The following is a 23025-nucleotide window of genomic DNA, read 5'->3' as shown; positions in this document are numbered from 1 at the left end:
CTGTGGGACCACAATCCGTCACTTAAGAATTACAGCAGTTCAAATATCTGTTATCTTTTCTAGAGGACTCTGAACTCGTCCTCTGGCCTCACACATGAAATATTAAACTAAAAAACAAAAAAGTACATGACTAAGGGGAATAAGCCCTGAGCAAGGATTGAACCGTCTGAGGAGCGAGGAGTGGGGCTTTACTGAGGCCGGTGGAACAGCCACGGCCTTCCTGAGTCTCACTGCAGAGCCCAGAGTCCTCAGCATCTCGGGGAGTCCCCCTAGCTAACCAACCTGTGTGAGAAGCTGGTCCTTTGCAGCAAGGGTGCTCGAGTGTGCATTGTAGAACAGAGGATAGTGCGGTGGCCCCGTGGCCGAGTGGTTAAGTTCACTCGTTCCGCTTCAGCGGCACAGGGTTCAGATCCTGGACGCGGACATGGCACTGCTCATTAGGCCACGTTGAAGCGGCGTCCCACATGCCACAACTAGAAGGACCCACAACTAAAATATACAGCTATGTACTGGGGGACTTTGGGGAGAAAAAAGCAGGGAAAAAAAAAAGATTGGCAACAGTTGTTAGCTCAGGTGCCAATCTTTAAAAAAAAAGAAAACAAAAAGAACAGAGCATAGTAGAAAACAGAGCATAGTAAATGTGTGTCTATTGGGTAGAATGTTATGAAGCCTTAAAAAATGATGTATTCAAAATATTTTCAAATGTAAGAAAATGTTTTATATAGAACATTAATGTTATATAAAACATGAATTATTATCTTGAAATCTGTGTGTATTAGCCGTATGATCTTCTTTTAGGCCGATCAAATGAAGAGGAAGAAACTTCTGATTCTTCGGTAGAGAAGCCAATTCGATCTAAACCCTACCCAGAAACCTCAGGCGTCCATGGTGACTCATCTTACAGTTCAGGGGTCATGGACACACAGAGTCTTGAGTCCAAAGCCGAAAGGATCGCCAGGTACAAAGCGGAAAGAAGAAGACAGCTGGCAGAAAAATATGGACTAAGTCTGGATTCTGAAGCAGACTCTGAATCAACATCTCGATATACCAGGTCCAGGAAGGACCCTGATGCTGTGGACAAAAGGGGAGGAAAAAGTGACCGACAGGCCGAGTCAAGCAAAGAGTCAAGTTCTCTCTACACCAGGACTGAGATCTCGGGGCTCAGGACGGGCGTGGCAGAGTCCAGGGACTATGCCCTCCCCGGGAGCGATGGCGTCTCGGACACCGACGTGCTGCTCAACGTGGAGAACCAAAGACGAGGTCAAGAGCAGAGTGCCACCGGGCAGGCCCGCGACCTGCCGCCCACTGCTGAGAGCTCCTCATCCTTCCCGTTCTCCGGGCGAGACTCCTCCTTCAGTGAAGTGCCAAGGTCCCCAAAGCAAGTGCATGGCGTGTCCCTGTCCTCGCCTCGGCAGCCAGCCTCGCCGAGCCACACCACTGGGGACTCGCCATTCCCCGCCGAGGCTCGGTCCAGGTAAGCATTCAGCGCGCTGACTGCCGTCGAGTTGGGGCAGCGCCCCTGTCTTCTCTCTGCCTCCCCGTGGCTTGGAGTCTGGGTATTCTTGGCATTCTGTGGTCTCAGCTCACTGTAGAAATAATATGACTGTTTAAAATTTCCACAATATCAAAACAGGTGCTACGGAAGCAGGAAGCTTCACGTTCTTTTTTTTTTTCTCGTATGTTCTTTTTATAATTAATAAACTGAACAGATGTCATGGGGCCACTTTTAAGGAAGCCTCATTTCAGGACCCTTCGTACTGTGTTTCTCACCTGTCTTTAACAATGGCCTTTCTCTCTGTATTTGTCTGTAATCACGCTCAAGACTTTTTGGTGATTGTTTTCGTTGCTGGGGTTGAGAATCACAAAGCAGAAGGACCACCACTAACCAGTGGCAGGGTCTCGGTCCAGGGTCCAGAAGGCTGACTGCAGTATACACTGAACATAACTGTAACGTATACGTGTATAAGTGTATCAACACACACGCTAGGAAAACAACTGTGTATAAGAACGGCTCGTTAAAACCATCAGCCCTCAAGAGAAATTGCTGTGTGATAGGATGGACCAAAGACAGGAATGGCTCCCATTTTGGAAAATCAGAAAAGGGATAAAATCACAACATCAAATGCCAAAAGAGAATATATTTCTTTCTAAATTTAAATTAAAATAGTTAAGTTGAATGTAAATATTTAAATTTAATAATTGTGATGACCATATTCAAAATGCAATTTGCTTAAACGTCCTACTTGAAGTTTTGCGTGAGTGTCTAGGTAGACTCGTACGTGTATTTTTCAGTTCAAACAAGCGTTAGCTTCACAGATGAACTGAGGGATAAGAATTGAAGGGCCGACAAACTTATTCTGCAAAAAAAAAAATATGTTGGAAAATACCCCTATTTATTTCACAGGGGACAGAGCAGTAAATGTGGTCATCTTTCAGTGGCAGTAATACGTCTAGAACAGATCGTTTTAGTTACTGGTGTTTATTGAGCCAAAGACCTGTCACTGCTTACTTATCGTCCACAATAAAATACTTAGAGATAGTAGCTTCTAAGAGAATTAAATACTGTAGATCCTGAGATTGTATTTTGAGAGCCTTTGTTCTTCCTTTGGACTTGACTACTTGAAATTTAGGGACTGTGACCTGTTGTCTCATATTTTGAAATGAAGCTGTTTTGGGGGAAATTTGTATTTCAGAGTAGAAACAGTGCTCTTGGTTTAGTTACTCTATATCAAAACAAATTCTTCGTGTGCTTTGTGAGCAGGACAGAGAAACCTAACATTCCAATTTAGAAAGAAAAATTGAGATTTATAGTTAGAAGGATTAAAAAATAATGAGGAATCTAATTTGTGATTGCCAAATTATGGAAACTGTGTAAGTTGCGAGCACAGTGTCTAGGTTACTCACCTAGATCACGTATAATAGATTCTCAGTGAGATTTTGAATTCGTTGTAATAATACTTAAAACTTTGTTGACTATTCCAGGTAAAAAGATAGGATACTTAACAGTTTTGTGTGATTTAAAATCTTAAAATTCAAAAATATATATAACAAAATCTTAGGAGCCATTTCTTTCTGGGTTGTTTGAAGAGGATATTACCCAGAAGTCTTCATAAGCCTAGCCTTAGCCTCACAGTAGAAAGCCATAAGAGAATTAAGAATTTGTGAAGAAGTTCTTGAGGAGGCACGTGCTTTATTTTTTGAAGCCACCAAGGCATGCAATTCTATGATTGCTAGGAAAAGAAACACAGATCGTTTCATATATATGTGTGTGCATATATATGTATATATGTATATACACATAAAATACTTGAGATATATTTACATTAAAAAGGATGGGAAATAATGTGTGACAACTGTGACATTAAAAAATAATTGATTTATATTGTAATGACTCCAGTTGTTCAGCTTATAAAGATGGATTTAAAATAGGTTAACATTCTGCTAGAAGTCCTTTTTCTTAGAGCTGGGAAATTCAGGTGTCAGACAATCATTGTTGTCTGATTTCCATTTGGAGGGAAGAAAGAAAAACAAACCTTTGTGAACTAAAACAATAACCAAAGAAACCTCGAAGACCCAATAACCATAAGTGAAAATAAGATGCCATCTGACATGGAAATATATAACACAAAAGTTTAAGAAGATTAAGGAATGAAAAAGAATTATCTACAAATAACAAAGCAATTTAATACCACATTTCATTGTGAATTTGCTGTATCATTGAAATGGAATATTTTTCTCACTACTGTACTATACTCTCATTACCTAGCTCTACCATGTTATTTGGCTGCTAATCTCCAAATTAACTCATTCCCGTTTCATTTTATTTTGTGCTCACTAGCAAGAGGCTGTTTTTATTTCATTCATTAAATATGAACACATCACTCGTGAATATACAATCAAAAGATTGTATGTATATAGTGTCCTAAAAATTTAAATGTGAGCCGGACATCAAATGCGTAGTTTTGTGTGTACTCATAGACTAACACGTGTATGACAGAATGGTCATTAGTTCTTACACCTCATTGTCAAGCACTGTAAGCTCAGTCACAGTCTTTGGGGCGTTATTTAGCTGAGTAATAAATTTATTTCAGAATTATTTAACATTCAATCTATATGATAAAGAATGTATTTATATATGTACGTTACATGCTCAGAAACCCTGTTGGTTGCCTGGGGATCAGGTGAACACGTTGTTCTGAATCAAACTAAGAATACGCATAGTAACAGGATAGAGCGTGAGACACCTCCCATCCCCCACCCCCCATCCCCCAATCCTGCCAAGCCCCGTAAACTTGGAATGTCAGTGTTTTCTGGAAACGTGGTGTTCCTGATATGAACCATTCTTTGTTAATTAAGCCTCTGTGAATTTTAGAATAAAATCGAGAGGTCTGGAGCCTATGGATTATGCAAATTTTGAAAAATCTGAGCTCTTGCTATTACTACTAGAAATTCTGAATTCAAGATTCCTGTTGAATTTGCTGTTTTGCACATCTCCTATTTTCTGAAAAAATAAAATGCACCGTCTTGGTTACTTCTGTGAGTGGAGAAACGCACCACCCCACGTCCCACAGCTGCTGTTTTCCTGAACATCAGCTGTGCTCTCCATTCTCAGTGAACTACGCGACTGGGAGAGGGGAGAATTTCACTTCATTTCCTAGTGGTGATCCATTCTAGAAAATCCTTGTTCATTTTTTTTTTCATTACTGTACTGCAATCCTCACCACTCCTTCTCCCATTTAGCAAATTGTGTCGTTTGTGGCCAGAAAATGATTATGGTGGCTTCCTGCAGAGCTGATGCTGAAATTTGACCTGGAGAGAGCTGCTGTGGGTAAATCATGGTTTGGACAGGGCTCCCCATGACACCAGAGAGCAGTGGATCGGCTCAGGAAGCTGGACCAGGGCACCCTCCAGAATGAAACTTAGACTTGGCCAACCAGGATGGAAAGGAAAGGGCTTATGCTGTGCTCTAATAGCTTAATTCTGATTGCATTTGCTTGTCTCCCAGTGAGAGGTTTGAGTCTAAAAACTCTCTGCAGAGGCTCAAGCTCATTGTTTAGCTGTTGTCTGCTGACCTACACCGTTGGAAATGTCCACCCGCTGCAGACGGAGATAACTGCCCCAGACCGTCAGCAGTCCTGTCTCAGCTCCTGTCTCTCGGGTGGCAGGAAGGTTATCTAACACACCCTTCATGTCAGGGCAGAACATGTTGGGTCTCTGAGGATCCGCTCTCTAAAGAAGAGACCTCTGGGGACCCCTCACAGATTTGTCCCAATCTTGGCATAGAATCCTCTGCACCTCTCAGTCCTTGTGCCCCAGACATCTGCGCTCCTCATCGTGCTCTCTGCCTTAGGGCTGCTCATATGTGATTAACTCATCCCTATTTTTTTCCGTTTTTTTTCTGTTCTCACTGGCAAGCATCAATTTCTGTTCATTGAATTAAATATGAATATGTCATCCAAAATACTTGCAACTATGTCCTAAAACTTCAAATGCCTGCCAGATTTTAAATGCAAAATTTTGCCCGTATGTGTGTGCCCTTGCACGTTCACACACACCGGTGTATATATACAAAGCATCACTAGCGGTTTTTCCAAACAAGCAGCTAAACTGCTAATTTTAATGAGATGCTGAAGTTAATAGCCATTCTTCTTAAGCTGAATAATAATGTTTTATAATTAGAAGCTATTATATAACTAGAGCTGGACACCCACAGGGTGAAACTAATTTTCCTGTGCTGGATGTGTCTTCACTTGGGTGGCAGGAGGCATTTTTTAGTCTGTCTTTTAGGGGTTATAGAGAGTTAAAGCATATCCTTATACCCTTGGGGCTACAGACCAAGAGCAACTCCTGTTCTCTAGGACAACTTAGGGTGAGTTCCTCTTTCCTGGTAATACAATTCTCTGCAAGTACCCTATAGCCGTCTCCCAGGGGAGGTAAGCCCTGCCCTATGGGGAGATGGCTCACCCCAAGGCCCCACAAAATAGATACTCCATGTTAAAAAATTTTAAATCCATAGAACCAGAAGTAACCCTGGAGATTATTTAGTTTAAAAATCTATTTCATACCTGAAAAAACTAAAGATGGAAGAAGTTAAGTAACTGAATTAAGACCATATAGCTACTTTGACAAAAACAAGTCCACTATCCATCATCCATTCATTCATTCACGTTCTCTGGATCCACAGAGGTCTTTCCATTACAGTCTACTCTTGTTATTTATATCGTTCTATTTTCCACCGTAGTGGAAAAGAGTTTGCTGGTTTTGCCCTTCGAAGGTTAGAAATTTTAGGAAAGATAATCAGAGGTATAATAGAAACAGTTTATGTGGATTTACGTAAGATATTTAAAAGCCTCATCCTCATAAACAAAATGAAAACTTGTAGTCTAGGAGGATTCAAACTCAATAGGCATCTGTCCGTCTATCGAGACCTCATAGGTATTGATTTATGGGTTAATTTCAGCTCTAAGGTAGTTTAGCTAATCATTGAAGAAAATTGTATCGAGCTTTCTGTGTGCCAGGCACTGTGCACCTAGATGGGCATATCATTAAAAATTTTGTGGGAAATAACTACACCACAATGGGGTAAATAAGGTTCTAGAGACCAAGGATGGATGTCATGGGAATACAAGATGGTGTATTAATTCTTCCCCCTTGGAGAAATGGTCATATTTGAACCAAGTCCTTGAGGATGTGGTGAGTTTGCTAGACATGGAGGCAAAGCTGCTCTAGGCAAGAAGGCACAGCTGTCCAGTGTAGACCTAGAAGGAGGGGGACGCGATGAGGCTAAGAGCCAGGTGGGGACCAATCGCGAGCACCCCAGATGACACAACAAAGCCTTTGGCCTTTGCTTGTGGACAATGGGAAGTGCTTGAAGCATTTTAAAACAAGAATGATTATGTATTTTAGAAACCTTGGTCTGGAGGAGTATGGAGGGTTGGTCTGAAGGAGAACTGATTCCACTGAGGATGGCCACTGACCTGATGGTGGTACTTACCCAAGCAAGAGATAATGAAGTCTCTGGGTCCAAGTTAGTGTTTTCCATTAACTTTGTCCTGTTTGGCATTTTATTAACTAATCTGGAAGATATCGATGATAGGGTGATCAGATTTCTGGAGGAGGGATTGTAAACTTGGCGATAGAAAGAAAGAGAGTGGGGAGAGAGGGATGGAGGGGAAGGAAGATGAGAGGGAGGGCGAGAGAGAGAAGAAGGAACTGGAGCATGGAGGCAAGAGAGCACATGTACCTGCAATAATGGTCAGAAACTAACAAGATGAAATTTAATAAAGCTCTTTATTTAGAGGGGGGAAGAATCAGTGTACAAGTTCAGGATTGGGGAAACCTGATTTAACAGCAGTTCGTGGGAAACAGACCTAGGAGTTTTAGTTGACAACAAGTTCTTTATGTGACTGCCAAAACGGCTGGTCCAATCTTGGGGTCCTTTAATGAAAGTGAACTGTCAGTAGCACAGGTAGGCCTGGTCCACCTGTGTTCTGCAGTGGTCGGATTACATCTGGGTGTCTCCTTCTGATTAAGCTGGTGACAAATGAGAACGTGTCCAGAGTCTACCTTCCTACCTGCCCTGCTTTCTTGACCTTTCCAAGGTTTCATAAACTTCTCCTGGTCTTAATAGAAACTAGAATCATGTTTGGAGTCTGCTACACATTCTCTGGTGCTTAGACTCTCAAACCAGTCTGTTCTTCCATTATCAGGCTGTCTTTTTCCCAGTGCAGTTATAAAGCTAAAGCTTGGCTTGGCATGGGGAACCCTAATGTTATCAGTGTGGCTTCTGGTTGATGATGATTCTGCCAAAAGAGAAAAGGAGAGAAGGAGATCATGAACCAAATGAGATGTCTCACAGATGCAGCTTCCCCAGCATCTCCTGTCTTAGGAAGAAGGACATTCAGGTTCCCCACACCCTGCAACGAGGCTGACCTACCCAGGAAAGGACTTTAGCCATTTTCTCAGGATGCCCCCAAGCATGGCACCATGAATTGGTATTATGCCAGTCTATAAGATTGGTGAGGATGATCTCAATGAGAGCGTCGCTTTAGTAGAAGCCTTACAGGAGGGGTCCATACCTTGTCTTAGTCATTTTCATATCTCCCTCCCTGCCTCTGCCCAGCATCCAGCACATACCAAATGGTTCAATGTCATTTTCGAATGAATGTTCTGCTGTTTTCCATGTTTTCTTAAAGTGTCACCAAACTATAGCAGTGCTACTTGAAATAGCCAGTCTGTAGACTGTTGATCAGCCCACACCTCTAAGGGACTGGCACCTGCATGTGAATCGTGGGTCGTTTCCTTCATCGAGAAAGTCATGCTATGAACAAAATGTCTGCTGAACTAAACAGCAGGCGCTCTGATGTTGCTCATTTTCCTTCTGGTGCAAGGCTGTTGTCTCCTCATGGACCAGTGACACCCATCAGCAGAACACGCTTTGAGTAGCACTTGTTTATATGGCAAGGCTCTTTCCACCTTGTCTGAAGTTGGAATTCTTGTATATGGTCTTGAGTCAGTGTGCTCGTAAATTATTAGTAAACTGTGAGTGGGAATCATGATAAGTGCGCAGAAAAGGCTGATTGATTCTAGGCTAGTCTCGTGACTAAGGCAGTAGAGTCCCTGGATTACTTTGTTTTAGGAGGGGTGATTAGAATCCAAGCAGGAGAGATGGAAATCCGAGTGCATCTGGGAACCAGTGGCTGGATCCACTTTGGAAGGCCCACTGCACACCTCCCTCAGAGCCCGGCACTTTCTCCGGCAGCTCTGTCTGTTGGTGCACCTTCTGCCGGCTCCCTTTCCTGGCTGAGGTTGCAGGGTTTCAGCATTCAGCGCTGAGCTTAGCTCAGAGGGAGGCTGGAAAAAATTGATTATCTCACATGTTTATCCTGCTTCTGCCCAAGAAGTCTCTGCATTTCTGTTTTCATTGCTCAAGGAGTCCTCACTCTGTAATCCAACAGTGTTATATTTTTTAATTGAGGTATAATTTACATCAAAATGCACATATTTTAAGGATGCAGGTTGATGAGTTTTGGGAAATGTACAGGGATTATCCCAGTTGAGATAGAAAACGTGTCCATCACCACTGTGCCTGTCCACCAACAGATTCTTGACTCTCTCCGCAAGGACCTGACTTAGATGTTGCAGCCTGACAGTATCACATACTCACACACTCATTACGTTGTATAAACCAGTTCTTCCCACTGTTAATTTTTTACCAAGCCTTAATTATTACAAGCAGTTAAGCATAACATTAAGGGATACTACATAAAATAACAGCATCCAGGCAAGATTTAAAGAAATGAAGAGAAAAAAAACCCAAGGCATCATTGCCACTATTCAGATGTGATCTCTTTTTTGTTCACATTTTTTAAAATTCACTAGCTTTTATACCACTTCTCTGAAACAGTGCCCTCTAGGGCATCATTTTAAATTTTGTACTTTTATGAAATGTTACATTTTTTAATCTGAAATAATTTCGTACTTTTATGAAATGATGTATTTTTAAATCTGAGTTTGGGCATCCCTTGGCCACTGCACAGTATTATAATCAGGCTAGACTCTATGATGGACAATTTGGTCCAAAAAACTTCCATTATTTTCCATAGTTTTGGGCTGCCTGTGAATTAGCCAGATCAGTTCTGTACTTTGATTCACCATTTTTGGGAGCCAAGGCATGCTTTTAATCAGCTTTCCAAAGGAAGAATTTGGCTTCTCAGCTATGTAAACACTTAAAGAGTGACCGCTCTGGGCTCTTCTCAGTTCTTTCCGTGGGTTTCGCAGTCTCTTTGGGCTTTGGGAGAGAAAATTTGAAGGAAAGAAAGAAAAAAGATCCAAAACAGGAATTGACTGCGTGTGGTCCACATCTTATTTACTTTTTATTTATTATTTACTTTTTTTGCTTTTAAAAGACAAAAAAAGATATTTGAATTTAAGAATCCCATTAACTGCACTAAACATCTGCATCAAAGTAAATTCCTTCACCGTGACCATTACCCAGACCAATTCTGAAGATAGGCTGAGTTCATTTTTAGAAGGTTTAAGTTTTTTAATATTATTTTTATTGAAATAGAGTTTCATACGGTAAAATTCACCCTTTTTAGTGTACAAGCCTATAAACTTTGACAAATATATAAAGTTATGTAACTATCACTACAACGAGATATAAAATAGTTCCATCAGCCCAAAAAAATTCTCTTGTGCACCTTTTGGTTGACACCCCCACCAGGCCCTGCCAACCAATAATCTGTTTTCTGCCTACAGTTTTAGACTTTTTAATATGTAAAATCGAATTCCTTGAGTATTTTGTTTTTGTCAATTTGAAAGAATTTATAAAAGAATTTGATGAAAATCATAGGAGAAATGTTCGTGTCGACTGTTTATAACATTCTCAAGAAAGAAAGCCATCTTAAGTGGTTGTGATTTAAATTTACGAGGTCGTTTATACAGAGTTGATTTTTAATTTCAGACTTCCTAGTGAATACTCAGCACAAAATGAAGTCAAGTCTGCATACCGAAGTTATTTTCCCTGACGCTGGCATTATGTGTGTCATAGCCAACACAGGAATATTTATTGATGAACAGTTAATATTTAGCTCTTATGATGTTGAGTCTGCAAAGTGCCCATGAAAGGGGGAATTAAGTTTCATGAATTAGGTGCCATGTCACATTATCATTTTATTGTGCCGGAGGAGAGCCAGCGGAGAGAGCAGTCCTGCTGAAGTATTCTCTTGGTGCTCAGAGTATTTGTAATTCCTCCCTTAACATCACCAGTTGTAAGTTCATTCCTCCCATGAATTTTCTCATTTCCAAATGGCTGGTTCTTTCACTTGTCTTCTGCTATAGACTGCTTTTGTGGGGGCAGGAGACAAGATTTCACCCACCTTGCCACATCTGGGCCCCAGCATCCCCCTCCTAACCACCCCCATCCCACCTCAACAGTGAGCGCCCTCTGAGCCAAATTGTCTTCAATGCCGACTCCTTTGATTTCATGTTGTACATTGGGAGAAACAGAGGAAGAAGGTGATTGGGTTTGTCAGGATTTCCAGGTAATTGGGTGGCTCTCTGCTGGAGGTGAACAGGCACAGCTGAGAGCAACGTCTGGTCAGGGTTGTGGGCGTGACCAGGAAGCCTTTGGTGCCTTCCTTGCTTAGCCCGAGAGCACGTGAACACTAGCATCCCGACTACATCATTACTCACTCAAGCCAGGGAGGCATTACTCATTCAGTACTCGTTCATTTTCCAGAAATCAGAAGCCTGTGGTTCTGGAGGAGAAGACATAGGTTTGGGGGTCCCACAGCACTGGGTTCAAGCCCCATCCTTTCATTAACCAGCTTGTGATCTTGGGCAGTTAATATACTTTTTCTGCACCTTCCTTTCTTTATCTATGAAATGAGGATGAGAATACCTCAGAGAGTTGTTGTGGAGATTGTCATTCAACAGTTCATCCAATCTACAAAGATTTATTGAGACCTGCTATTTGCCACACACTGTTCTGAGTACTGATGGTGCAACAGTCTCTTCTCCCAAGAAGCTTATCTATCCTAGTGAATGGAGAGAGATGATAAACAAATACATATGTAACATGACAGGTGTGGTAAGTGCTATGAAGAAAACTCGAGCACTTCAGTGAAGGCAGAGAGAGAAAACATTGAGGGGTTCTATTTGATTTAAGCGGTCAGGAAGGTCTCTCTGCTAAAATAACAGCTGAGCAGAGACCTACATAAAGTGAGGCAGCAAGTCATGCAACTATTGGGGTGGATTGGCACGGGCAAAAATAGCCCCTGCAAGGCCTGAGTGGATACCGTGGGTGGAGCATCTGAGGAGGCCCCCGGTCACCAGTGCAGCAGGAGCATTGGGGTGAGGTCGATGTGATGTGTCAGGGAGGGGTGCGCAGATCGGAGGGCGGGGGCCTGTAGCCCACTGGGAGGGCTTTGGGTTTTGCTCTAGATGATGTCTGGTGCCATATAAGGGTTTTGAAAAGAGGGATGACCAATCTGCCTTCCATTTTAAAATAATTACCCTGACTACTGAGCTGAAAACAGGCTGAAGGTGGGCAATGATGAAAACAAGTAGAGTAATCAGGTGGTCATCTCAGTGATCTAGGTGAGAGATGGTGGTGGATTGGACTAGAAGGATAGCAGCAGAGGCAGTGAGAAGAGGTTATGGTTTGAAGGTAACCAGTAGAATTTGCTGATGACTTAGAAGAGAAAGATCTGAGAGAGAAAAACAGATGAGTCAAAGGTGAGTCTCAATTTTTTGGCCGGAGCAACCCAAAGCAAGGAGTTGCCATTTGCTGAAATAGGGAAAACTCCAGTACAAGTTGAGTTTGGAGGGAAATCAAGAGTTCATTTTTTGGATATGTGAAAATTAACCTGTCTATTAGATATCTTAGTGGAAATGTCAAGTAGCCAGTAGAATCCACAAGTCTGAGTTCAAGGTGGGGATCAGGATGGAGAGGAACATTGGAAGATTGTCAGCAGGAAGTGAAAGCTGGAGGAGATCCTCAAGGCCTTGACTGCTGATGGGGAAGGAAAGGAGACAGAGCTTCGGGGCCCCCAGCTTTAGAGGTATGGATGGTGAGGAGGAATCATCAAATGACGATGAGTGATATAGAAGGCAGGCGAGGGGAGTGATCGCCTGTTCTCAAATGCTACTAGTGAGTGAGTAAGAAAAGGACCGAGAAGTGACCACATTCTGCAATATAGTGGATATGAAGTGCCTGGGACAGCCTTGTGGACAATAAGTGTTTAATTAAATTTAGGTGTCCCCCCACCCCCTGCTCTTTTTTTTCTGGTTTCGGTGGCAGAAAACCTCACCCAAATAAGTGCCTTAGCCAACCTCAAGGATCCTGAAAGCATTCCTTTGAGAAACACTATTCTAAATCACTCTTGCTTTCAATGTACTTAAGACAAACTCAGGCCCTCCTGGTGAGGCTGGACCTGTTCCTTACAGTCACACAACTTCTGAATTGGGACTCATTATGTGTCATCTCTTTAAAATATAAAAACAGTAACTCATCAACTTGTACCTATGTTGTCTACAAAGAAGAAAGGAGAGGAGACCAGCATGTTGAAGTGCTTACCGTGTTCTTGGCACGATGCCTTTGCATACGTTTATTCCTCCTTACATTGTTATCATTATAAATGAAATGTCAAATTTTAACTATTCTCTACCATGGCAGCAGTTACTTGGTTTTTGGCTAGTTCCATCCCTTATGATGCAATGAATAAATGGAGCCTAGCAAAGTCCCCCAGTGTCTAATTTTCATTTTGCAAATGCTGACTCAGCATATTCTTAAACAAGTCTCTGGTAATTTTTTATAGTGATGCTAGCCAGATTTTAGTCTTATCAATAAAAGCCATGTTCAGAAAGTTGTATAGGACTTCACAGTTTACAAAGTACTCTGCTATACAAAAAGCATCTGAGCCTTAAAATAACTCTGTGAGGTAGCCATGTTAGTTACAGTCAGGAATCGCTTAACGGCAAGGATGTGCTCTGAGAAATGCGTCATTAGGTGATTTCCTGATTGTGCAAACATCATAGAGTGACTTACACAAACCTAGATGGTACAACCCAATACACACCTAGGTTGCATGATAATCATCTTATGGGACCACCGTCGTGTATGCCGACCTTCGTTGACCAAAACATTGTTATGAGGCTCATGCCTGTATATTAACTTGATGGTTTTCAAAAGCAAATATCCGTCATTTCCTCTTTTCTCACTATATTCTGTGCTGCATTGATTGCCTCCTTTCTTAGCTGCAGCTGATATGCTGAACTATTCCTATGTTTACCTAAATGTTGAAAATTAGACTCTTTATAGTTGGAAGCAAAATGGCTTTCCATTTTATTTGGAATGGGTTTTTTATTTGCTATAAGCTAAATTGCTGTACTGCTGGGGATGGGGAGGTGGGTGATAGGTTTCAGTGTAGAAAGACAGGGGGATGTCACTGGAGAAACAGGTCCAAAGCTACACAGTGACAGACTTCAGTGGTCACAGCAAAATGTACAGTAGTGGTGACAGACAGGTGCCTGTCAGCTTGACCTAAAACTCAAACTAAAATGATTTTAGAAAATTAAGATAACTTTATTATAATTATCATTGTATTCTTTTGGAAATTGTTTTTGGCTAAATTCCAGCCTGGTATTAAAGGACTCTTGCAAATAGGTTGGTAAGGTTTTGAGGTGGTAAACATTTTAACTAGCATGTCGAATTTCCATTCTTTTTTCCTCATTGTAAGAGGATACAGGTCTGTAGCTTGCACATTCTTCCTGTGTCTTGTTTTCCATATTACCACAGGGTTTTCCTTGCCTATGATTTTTCTCTAAAATATTTTCAGCCTGGCATAATTATTTTGTCACATTCGACCTTGCATTATGTTCGATTGCATGTTGAGGAATGAATGCATAACCATATATTATCTTGCCTATCACAGTGTAAGTTTTTTAATGGCTAGGATGATGCCTCATTCCCCTTTGTTACTTCTTAGAGCATAGCTTAGTGCTTTGTACAGTCTTGCGTCACTTAACAACGGGGATCATTCTGAGAAATACGTCGTTAGGCGATTTCGACATGCAAACATCATAGAGTGTATTTACACAAACCTGGGTGGTATAGCCTGCTACACACCTAGGTTGTATGGTACTGATCTTATGGGACCACTGTCGTATATGTGGTCCGTCATTGATGAGGACGTTATTACACAGTGCATGACTGTACATAGTAGGGACTCAGTAAACATTTGTTGACTGGACCTGAAGTAGTATTGGTAACTGCGGTGTCGGTTGCATTATTCAGTAATAAATATAAAAGGAAAATGTATAATAGCAATTAAAGATATCTTATTGAATTTCTTTTTATTTATTTCCTTTATTTGATATATAGTGTTTTGCATTGATGCTATTTTTATCTTTGGCTATTTACCAATGTACCTTAACAAAACTTACAGACGATAAGTTGCCTTATATTTTTAATCCAACTTCTTACAAGAAAATTGTTCAGTATGTGGGCAGAGTGTGACCATGATAGACTCCTAAATACTTTAAAATTACTTGAAAAACACTTTATTGGGTGGCTTTCGATGTATTTATTTCTCTCTCTTGATTTTTATAGTGAGCCAAATGTCCTGGAAATTCCATGAAATGAATATAAACCCCATGGCAAAATGTGCTTATACATTTTCAAAAGCCAGGATTAATCTTTACTTAACAAAAACCAGCCTTTATATTTTAAATTACAATTACATCTGTGAATATGTTGACATTTTAACAAAAAGTATCTGAAGTTTTGTTTTTTTGTACATGATAGTACAGGGAAACCCAAACATGAGTGGTTTCTACAGAAAGACTCCGAAGGGGACACACCTTCACTTATCAACTGGCCTTCCAGGTATATCCCAAGTTGAACCCCTCGGCTTACGTTGAGTGCTCCTTTCCTGCTGGTCTGACTTGCTGTTCCACACAGTACCCAGGCTAACTCTCCTCTTTTTAATGGCCGTGCGTTTAAAAATCACGTGCTCAGAAAGGGGCTGCTCAAAGTTACTTTCTAATCATCTGCTTTCTCCTCCAATTGCCTTAATCCCTGCTAATAGTATTTCTCCTCACTCCTCTTTCTCCCACTTTTTGAAAATCTTCTGATTACACCTCGTGCCTTTCTCCTTTCTCACCAACTCACCTACTGCCAGAAGGGGGTGGAGTGAGGGCCTCACCAGCCCCTCTGGGTTGCTGTCCTCTTGTCACACTAACCAGCTGGCGTCCCATCTTGTCATCACCCCCTCCACCCAGCACTTGTAGTCTCCTCCTTTTCATGTCTCCTCGTCTCTAAACCAATAGTTAATTTGCAACATTTATATTTAGGGCATGTGGTTTTAAAAGCAGACAAAAAAACGCTATCATTTCATTTTTAAGGTTGGGGGCAGGGATAGGCGGAAGGAGTAAGAATGAATAAGTCATTGGCAGGACAAAGCACCCATATATTGAGTTTCTAACAGTCACTTTGTTCTCGGCCGAGGACAACATTCAGATTGTCTCTGATTAGAAGGACACATTCCATAGGAGAACTCGAGCCACATTTCAGTCTTCTTTTGATTAACAAAGCTTATAAATATGAAAGCCTCCAGCACTGGCTTGTCTCTGGGAAAAGTCACAACTCAGAATGCTTTTTGCCCTGAACTGTGCATGATAACTGCCTTTTATGTGTGTCTTTGATTTTTCTTTAATGAAATATGCATACATATCCTTCATTTTACTTTGAAAAACTTGCAGGAGTTTGTATCAAATTTATCAGGGTGCCTTTGACATTTAAGGAAATAGTCTCTTCCAAAAACATGTATCACAAATAATTATTTTTGCTGACTAATCTTAAGAATGAAAATTTTACATTCTCCAAGAAATCTCTTCTCCTACTCCAAAAGTATGTTTTTACTTTTTAAAAGATTATCCTGAATCAGTAATCCCATTCTTAAACAGCTCGAATGTTTTCTCCTTTCTCACAATATGGTATTTCAAAAAGTAAAAGTAAGAATGAGCTAACACTATTAAATGTTTACTCTTTGCTAAGTGGTAAGCCATGTGCTTTGCAAACATCACATTTTGTCACTATTATTTCCATTTAAAAAGTCAAGCAACTGAGGCAGGTAAGTTGCCCGAGATCACACAGCTAGTACTGGCTGAGCCGGCCTCTGGGCAGGGATCTCCTCGGACCCCAGGGCCAGAGCTCTTGGCTACTTTGCTTCTGCAGTAATAGAAAAAGGTCTGTAGCTTTTAAACTGGATTTCAGTTTTGCTGTCAGATATTTAGATAACTCTAGAAACAACCAGAACAGTCTCTTTTTAGATTAGTTTTCGACTAAGGGCAATTCCAGAGGGGAGAAAATGTTTAGTTCATGAATTCAGTCAACAAACATCGTTTTTCTGACATTCTTCTTGGTGCTACAGTTGTTAGTAGTAATGATGTCCAAGCTGGTCACGTGTCTTACAAATGAATGAATGTCATCTGCCTTGCATGAAAAGCTTGTGAATGTTTACTTGAGTGCTTGAAAGGAGGCGATTGTTTGTTGGATCTTGAGCTCAGTAAAAAAAATAATCATGAATGCTCTTAAATTTCCAGGAGGCAATGAAACTCCATTTGGTCAGCAGGTGTATGTACATGAAAACTACACCCTTCCCCCACCCCCGTCCATATACAAGGCCCGTACATGAGGCAAGCTGACCAATTCACAGCTCCAGCCTCAGGGTGCCCTTCTGTGCACTGGTGCTGTATATTAATGAATTTTCCTGTGGCTTCGGGGTGTTCACTGAGTCAGAAGGCATCCATTCTTTCCCAGGATAGCATCCGACCCCTCCCGACTTGACAAAGGACAGAGTCAGTTTTGCACCATGCTGGCATACATATGCACACCCGGAAACTCAACTCAAAATCTTTCATCTGGCAAGCAGTGGGTTTCTTCCATTAACCACCAAAAATGCCTTCTCACAAGTGGTTCTCTCTTTGGGTTGATTTCCACACACGGGTGATCTGTGATCTGCGCATGCTTTTATCCTGTTGACTGGTTACTGCACTGTGCAACTTAAATCCTTTTTCTTTCTTAAAGAGTTAAAGTTAGAGAAAAATTGGTGAAAGAGGAGAGTGCTCGCGGCAGCCCTGAACTCACCTCAGAGTCCTTAACTCAGAGGAGACATCAGCCAGTGCATTACCTGTCCTTTCAGTCAGAAAACTCGGCTTTCGATAGGGTCTCCAGCAAGGTGGCCAGCTCCGCACGACAGCCCATCCGTGGCTATGTCCAGCCTCCAGACCCCGTTCACACTGGCAAGCTGGTGACGTCAGAAACCCCAGAAAATGAATCTGAGTGCAGCTGGGTGGGATCAACCACCCAGGATGTCCTAAAGCCTCCCACCTTGAAGGTTCTAGAAGGTGACAGAAGGGATACCCCAGTTCTCCATATTTGTGAATCAAAAGCAGAAGAAGATGTGCTCTTCACCGAAGCTCTCGAGAAAAGCAAGAAAACACCTTTGGCTGTGGAGGACCGTGGGCTCACAGGAAGCCATGAAGACACCTCTGGAAATGAGGACTTTGGCAAGCCGGCTGTTAGCACGATCACCTTAGAACATCAGAAGGAACCCGCAAGTCTGCCACACCCACCTCAAGCTCAGCACCAGCGCACTGAGAGAATGGGCAGGAGCGAAGTGGTTTTATATGTTCAGAGTGAGCCTGTGTCCCAAGATGCCAGGGTGACCAGTCACAAAAAAGAGGCCTCTACGAGGAAGCACAAGGTCCTCACCCGCTCCCTGTCTGACTACACGGGCCCCCCTCAGCTGCAGGCCCTGAAGAGTAAGGACGCAGCTTGGAAGCGAGAGCCGGAGCCGCAGACTCCCAGAGCTGAGGGGCCCCACGCAGAAGTTGGCGTGCTGGACACAAAGGTCTCTGTCGCCCAGCTCCGAAATGCATTTCTGGAATCTGCCCATGCCAGCAAGAAACCCGAACTGTAGGTGATGTTTCAAACGTCCTTCCGATGTGTCACTTGCACGTCCTTGGCAGAATTATTCACTCCTCAACTTGTGTTGTGTCCCGCATTGAGTCATATTAGCTTAGCTCACCAGTGTGTGCAGGGCAGACCATACAGGAAATGGCTCAAAAACTACCATTCTGCTTCAGCCTACTAATGGGGAACTGGAGTACTGGGTCGCTGGAATGTTCCACCTCCTTATGTGCATGGTAGAGGCATGCAGCGGGATTGGCGGTGTCTGTGCCTTGACTCACTGAGATGCATAAACCTTTGCTTTGTTCTCTCTCTCTGTCTCCCCATTTCCCTTCTGTATTCTCTCTCTCGATGGTTCTAAAAGCCAATCACGGGTTGAGAGGTCAGCCGAAGGAGTTGGCTTGCCTACCAGTGTGGAACGGGAGAGAGGGTCCCGGAAACCAAGACGCTATTTTTCTCCTGGTGAAAGTAGAAAAACTTCTGAGAGATTTAGAACTCAACCTATAACCTCAGCAGAACGAAAGGAATCGGATAGGTAGGCATGCGTCCGTGGAGTTCCCTAGTCTCGGAACGTAAAAGAAATGGTACGGGATTTTTCCTGCGGCGGTGGTCCTGATGCTGTCTAAACGGGATGCCGTGATTCCCTAATTCTTCCACCAAATCTATAAGGGTTATTCATTTGGCAGGTATAAATGTATTTTTAAAGAATGTTGACTATGACAACAGTATCACAATACATGGTTTTAAATGGCATTCAGATGGTAAGAAGTAAGAAACTATTTTTCTTCATTTAATGTTTTTAATTTTTTATACCCTTGTTAAATTAGAATCCAATTGAGTATTCACCAGATTTTACATATTCATTTTATAAATGTCTTCCTACTTCTTATATTTGAGTTTATATAATCATACGCTTATGCTTATGCCTAGAAATGATAAGGTTTGTCTGAAAAATGATCAGGTGTGTTTAATAAGTCATACTGAATCCTGGTTTGTCTCCACAACGTGTGCACTTGGCTGGGTTGTGTGCATACGCACTCCGCAATGTCCGTTAATAAATGTACGTGCGTATTCACAACTAGAATTGCTACCAGGATGATATTCTTTAAGAGAGTTTAATTGCATTTTAATTTTACTTTTAATATTGATGCTTTCTTTGGATCTTCTACTCCCACCAGCTAATTTTTTGTTATTATTTGCTAATGTCTTTCCTAGGTCCGCGTCAACTTCAGAAATGCCAACTGCCGATGGCAAGTATCTGTTTTCCTTTTTCTTCTTCTTTATCATCTCACTCAGGTTAGATTTAAATAATAAGATTTTTGCTTTTTGAGAGAAAGAGATTATTATGCATATCAATTTCTTACTTTCCTTCAGGTTTTCCTTCTGTGAATATAATAAAACATAGTTGAGATTTTTAGATGAGCTTTCCCTTATTTTTGAGAGAGAGAATTGTAGAGTGGGCAATATTAAAACAATTGATTGGAGGGCCAGCCCCGTGGCACAGTGTTTAAGTTCACATGTTCAGCTTCAGTGACCAGTTCAGATCCCAGGTGTGGACCTATGCACCACTTGGCATGCCCTGCTGTGGCAGGCATCCCACATATAAAGTAGAGGAAGATGGGCACGGATCTTAGCTCAGGGCCAGCCTTCCTCAGCAAAAAAGAGGAGGATTGGCGGCAGGGCTAATCTTCCTCAAAAAAAACCCAACTGATTTGAACCAAAGAAGCAGATTTTTATTGTTACTGCTGCTATTTAACAATAAAGAAGAGAAATTCTCTTCATAAAATCTATTTCTTTTTTTTTTTTTAGCTGGGAACGATTTGCCCTGCCTCTTTCTTTTTTTTTCTTTTCTTCCCCAAAGCCCCACTATACAGTTGTATATTCTAGGTGTAAGTCCTTCTAGTTCTTCTGTGTGAGCCACTACCACACCATGGCTACTGAAAGAAAAGTGACGTCGTTCCACGCCCAGGACCCAAACCCAAAGCAGAGCGTGCTGAATTTTAACCACTAGGCCATCAGGGCTGTCTTCATAAAATCTATTTTTAAGTCTCAATTCATTAACTATTATAGTAGAAAATTACTGTCCAGACAGAGTTTTGTTTTAATTGCAATGGAAATTAGCACCTTTTCACCGAGCAGAAGAATGGGCTCCCCACAAGGGGAAAATATTGCCATTTGTCATTTTAGTACATCTGTTCTTCTATTCAAAGTGTTTCCATGTCAGCCTTGAGAACTTTTCAGAAACTGTACCTATATTTTCTAATGATGTTCAGTTTTTATTTTGTGGCTTTTTACAGATGAAGAAAATGTAGATGAACGAGCCAAGCTGAGTGTTGCTGCCAAAAGGCTGCTTTTCAGGGTAAGGTGTGCTGAAGTGCTTGAGGAGAAACCATCACTGTCCTGAGGGGGCTCCCACCACACCAGCCTGCTTCCAACCCCCGGGCCCCTGCAGCCCACCTGGCTCCTGCCAGCCAGTGGCTCCCTCCGAGCCCTTGGCTGGTGTGCCCACCGCTGACACAGCAAGGGTACACCTTCTGACGCTGATGCGTGCCTCTCAGGGTACCCCCCTTTGGTGCTGTAGGGGAACAGCGTAGAGACATGCTGCTGCCCACATTTCCTTTCCTTGAATTTATAAGGATTCCACAATGTTTCTGATCTTAGGAAATGGAAAAGTCATTTGATGAGAAAAGTGTTCCGAAGCGACGCTCAAGAAACGCGGCCGTGGAGCAAAGGCTGCGGCGTCTGCAGGACAGATCCCACACCCAGCCCGTCACCACTGAGGAGGTGGTCATCGCGGCCACGTAAGTCTCCCTTGGGACCTCTTGGCCTTGGCTCTAGTGTCTCCTTTTTAAGAAAAGATTTTAAAACTTTTAAATAAAAACAAGGCCGTTGGGAGATAGTTTAGTGAGAAGCCTCAGAGAAGTTGGTAGTATTTAGGGATTTTCCTTAATGCGGTCTCTTTGAACTTTGTAATGGGATGTGTTGCCTATTGCATCTCCTAGAAAAACATAAAGAGGGATGTTGTTTAATTATTTTTGTCTGTGCATCTTTTTATCTCGTTTTCAGTGCAAAATTTAAAACACGAGAGTAGATGGAGTAATATAGTGAACCCTTGTGTACTCATCACCCAGTTTCAACAATTGGCCACCCTTGCTCTACCTGTAGCCCCACCCACTTCTCTCCTCCTGCATTATTTTCAAGCAAACTTCAGATATCATTTCATCCATGAATATTTCAGTATATATCTCGTAAAGATGTGTTCTTTTTATTTGTTTTTAAATAGTCACCAAATTTTTTTTTAAACTAATTGGAAGTTTGATTACTTTCCAAACTATGGGAAGTCAGTTTTAAGCAGTATGTTCCAATATGTTCAGAATGAATTTCCCAGCGTAATTCATTCAGAGATGATTACTTCGATCAAGTGAAAACTTTTATTAGTTTTTTAAAAAATTGTTTTTGTGCTGCCCCTCGACACACACACATACACACACACCCACCCCCTTCCTGAAAAAGTGAAGTTCATCTCATTCAGGACATTGACATCGCAAGAGCGCCCTATGTCACAGCTCACACCTGCTGGTTGATCAGCTGCCTTCACTTCCTTTCCCAGTTGCTCCTCACCTTCTTGGTATATTTGTGGATAAGTACATCTTGTATTCATTAGGAACTCTTAGCATATCAGTTTTTTAAAAAAATATTTGAATGGCTGTTGTAAAATAAGAAGCAGCTGCTCCTGGGAGCAAAACAGTAAATATAAGCAAAAATTATCACCTCGTAAGGCTTGCTGAATCTACTTTGATGTGGTTATAGATTATATGAAGACACTGATTCTTTTAAAAAATAGATTAAGAATAATACTCTAAAATCTGGGCCTAATCTGCTGATTTGCTGGTGGTTGATATTAGCCTATTTTTAAATTATTTTTTTTAAACCAGGACATTTATTCTAAAGATGAGATAAATCCTTCCCAAGCTCTCAAAACCTATTCTTATTCTGTTTACTTCGGTCGCCTCTGTTGCTTATTTCCTAAGTTTGTAATTGCTTTTCAAGTTCTTTTGTGATTTTTCCCAAAGTAATTAGCAAATCGTTTTGTGAAAATATTTGATTTAACGGTTTCTGAATTGAAAACTATGCTTTCCTTAATGCCTCTTTTCTTCTCTCTCCTTGTGAATGTTCCTTCTTTGGCAATTGCTTTCAAAGGGAACCTATCCCTGCTTCGCGCTCTGTGGCCACCCACCCCATAGTGAGGAGACTTCCTAGTCCCACCGTAGCTAAGAGCACTGTGCAGCCGGCCAGGTACTGGACAGAAACAGCTGCATGCGGCACTGAGAACAAAGGTGCCAGACAGCTGACGCATCTTAAAACTGCGAATGCCTTTTGTTCGTTTGACAAACAAGTCAGTGCAATGAGTTGCTCCGGGAACGTATGGCGTCTTGGTTTGTCGTAGTGGGAGGCACTGCTAACTTCATGTAGGCCTGCGTGAGCAAACATCTCGTCTACCTGCTGACATTAAGTATTGGAGCCAGGGTCCCACTAACTCAACTTAC

The 23025-nt window shown here is 41.8% G+C and overlaps 1 protein-coding gene across 50 annotated transcripts in view; it reads left to right on the top strand.

The window, feature by feature from the left end:
- Window positions 1–23025, top strand: part of SVIL (supervillin) — a 224187-nt gene that overhangs the window by 142138 nt on the left and 59024 nt on the right. For 27 of the 50 annotated variants that reach the window (XM_070601785.1, XM_070601814.1, XM_070601788.1 and 24 more), the window contains 8 exons: window positions 799–1474; window positions 15311–15391; window positions 17594–18484; window positions 18843–19013; window positions 19694–19728; window positions 20776–20837; window positions 21140–21279; window positions 22679–22774. In XM_070601785.1, the coding sequence (XP_070457886.1) occupies window positions 799–1474; window positions 15311–15391; window positions 17594–18484; window positions 18843–19013; window positions 19694–19728; window positions 20776–20837; window positions 21140–21279; window positions 22679–22774 (2152 nt within the window). The remainder of the gene's footprint in view (window positions 1–798; window positions 1475–15310; window positions 15392–17593; window positions 18485–18842; window positions 19014–19693; window positions 19729–20775; window positions 20838–21139; window positions 21280–22678; window positions 22775–23025) is intronic. The other 23 variants (XM_070601821.1, XM_070601819.1, XM_070601800.1 and 20 more) reach the window with 5 other exon arrangements.

The sequence above is a fragment of the Equus przewalskii genome, chromosome 30, assembly GCF_037783145.1.
Source record: "Equus przewalskii isolate Varuska chromosome 30, EquPr2, whole genome shotgun sequence".
Lineage (NCBI taxonomy): Eukaryota > Metazoa > Chordata > Mammalia > Perissodactyla > Equidae > Equus > Equus przewalskii.
The sequence above is the reverse complement of the archived record's forward strand: the minus strand, read 5'-3'. Positions and strand labels throughout refer to the sequence as shown.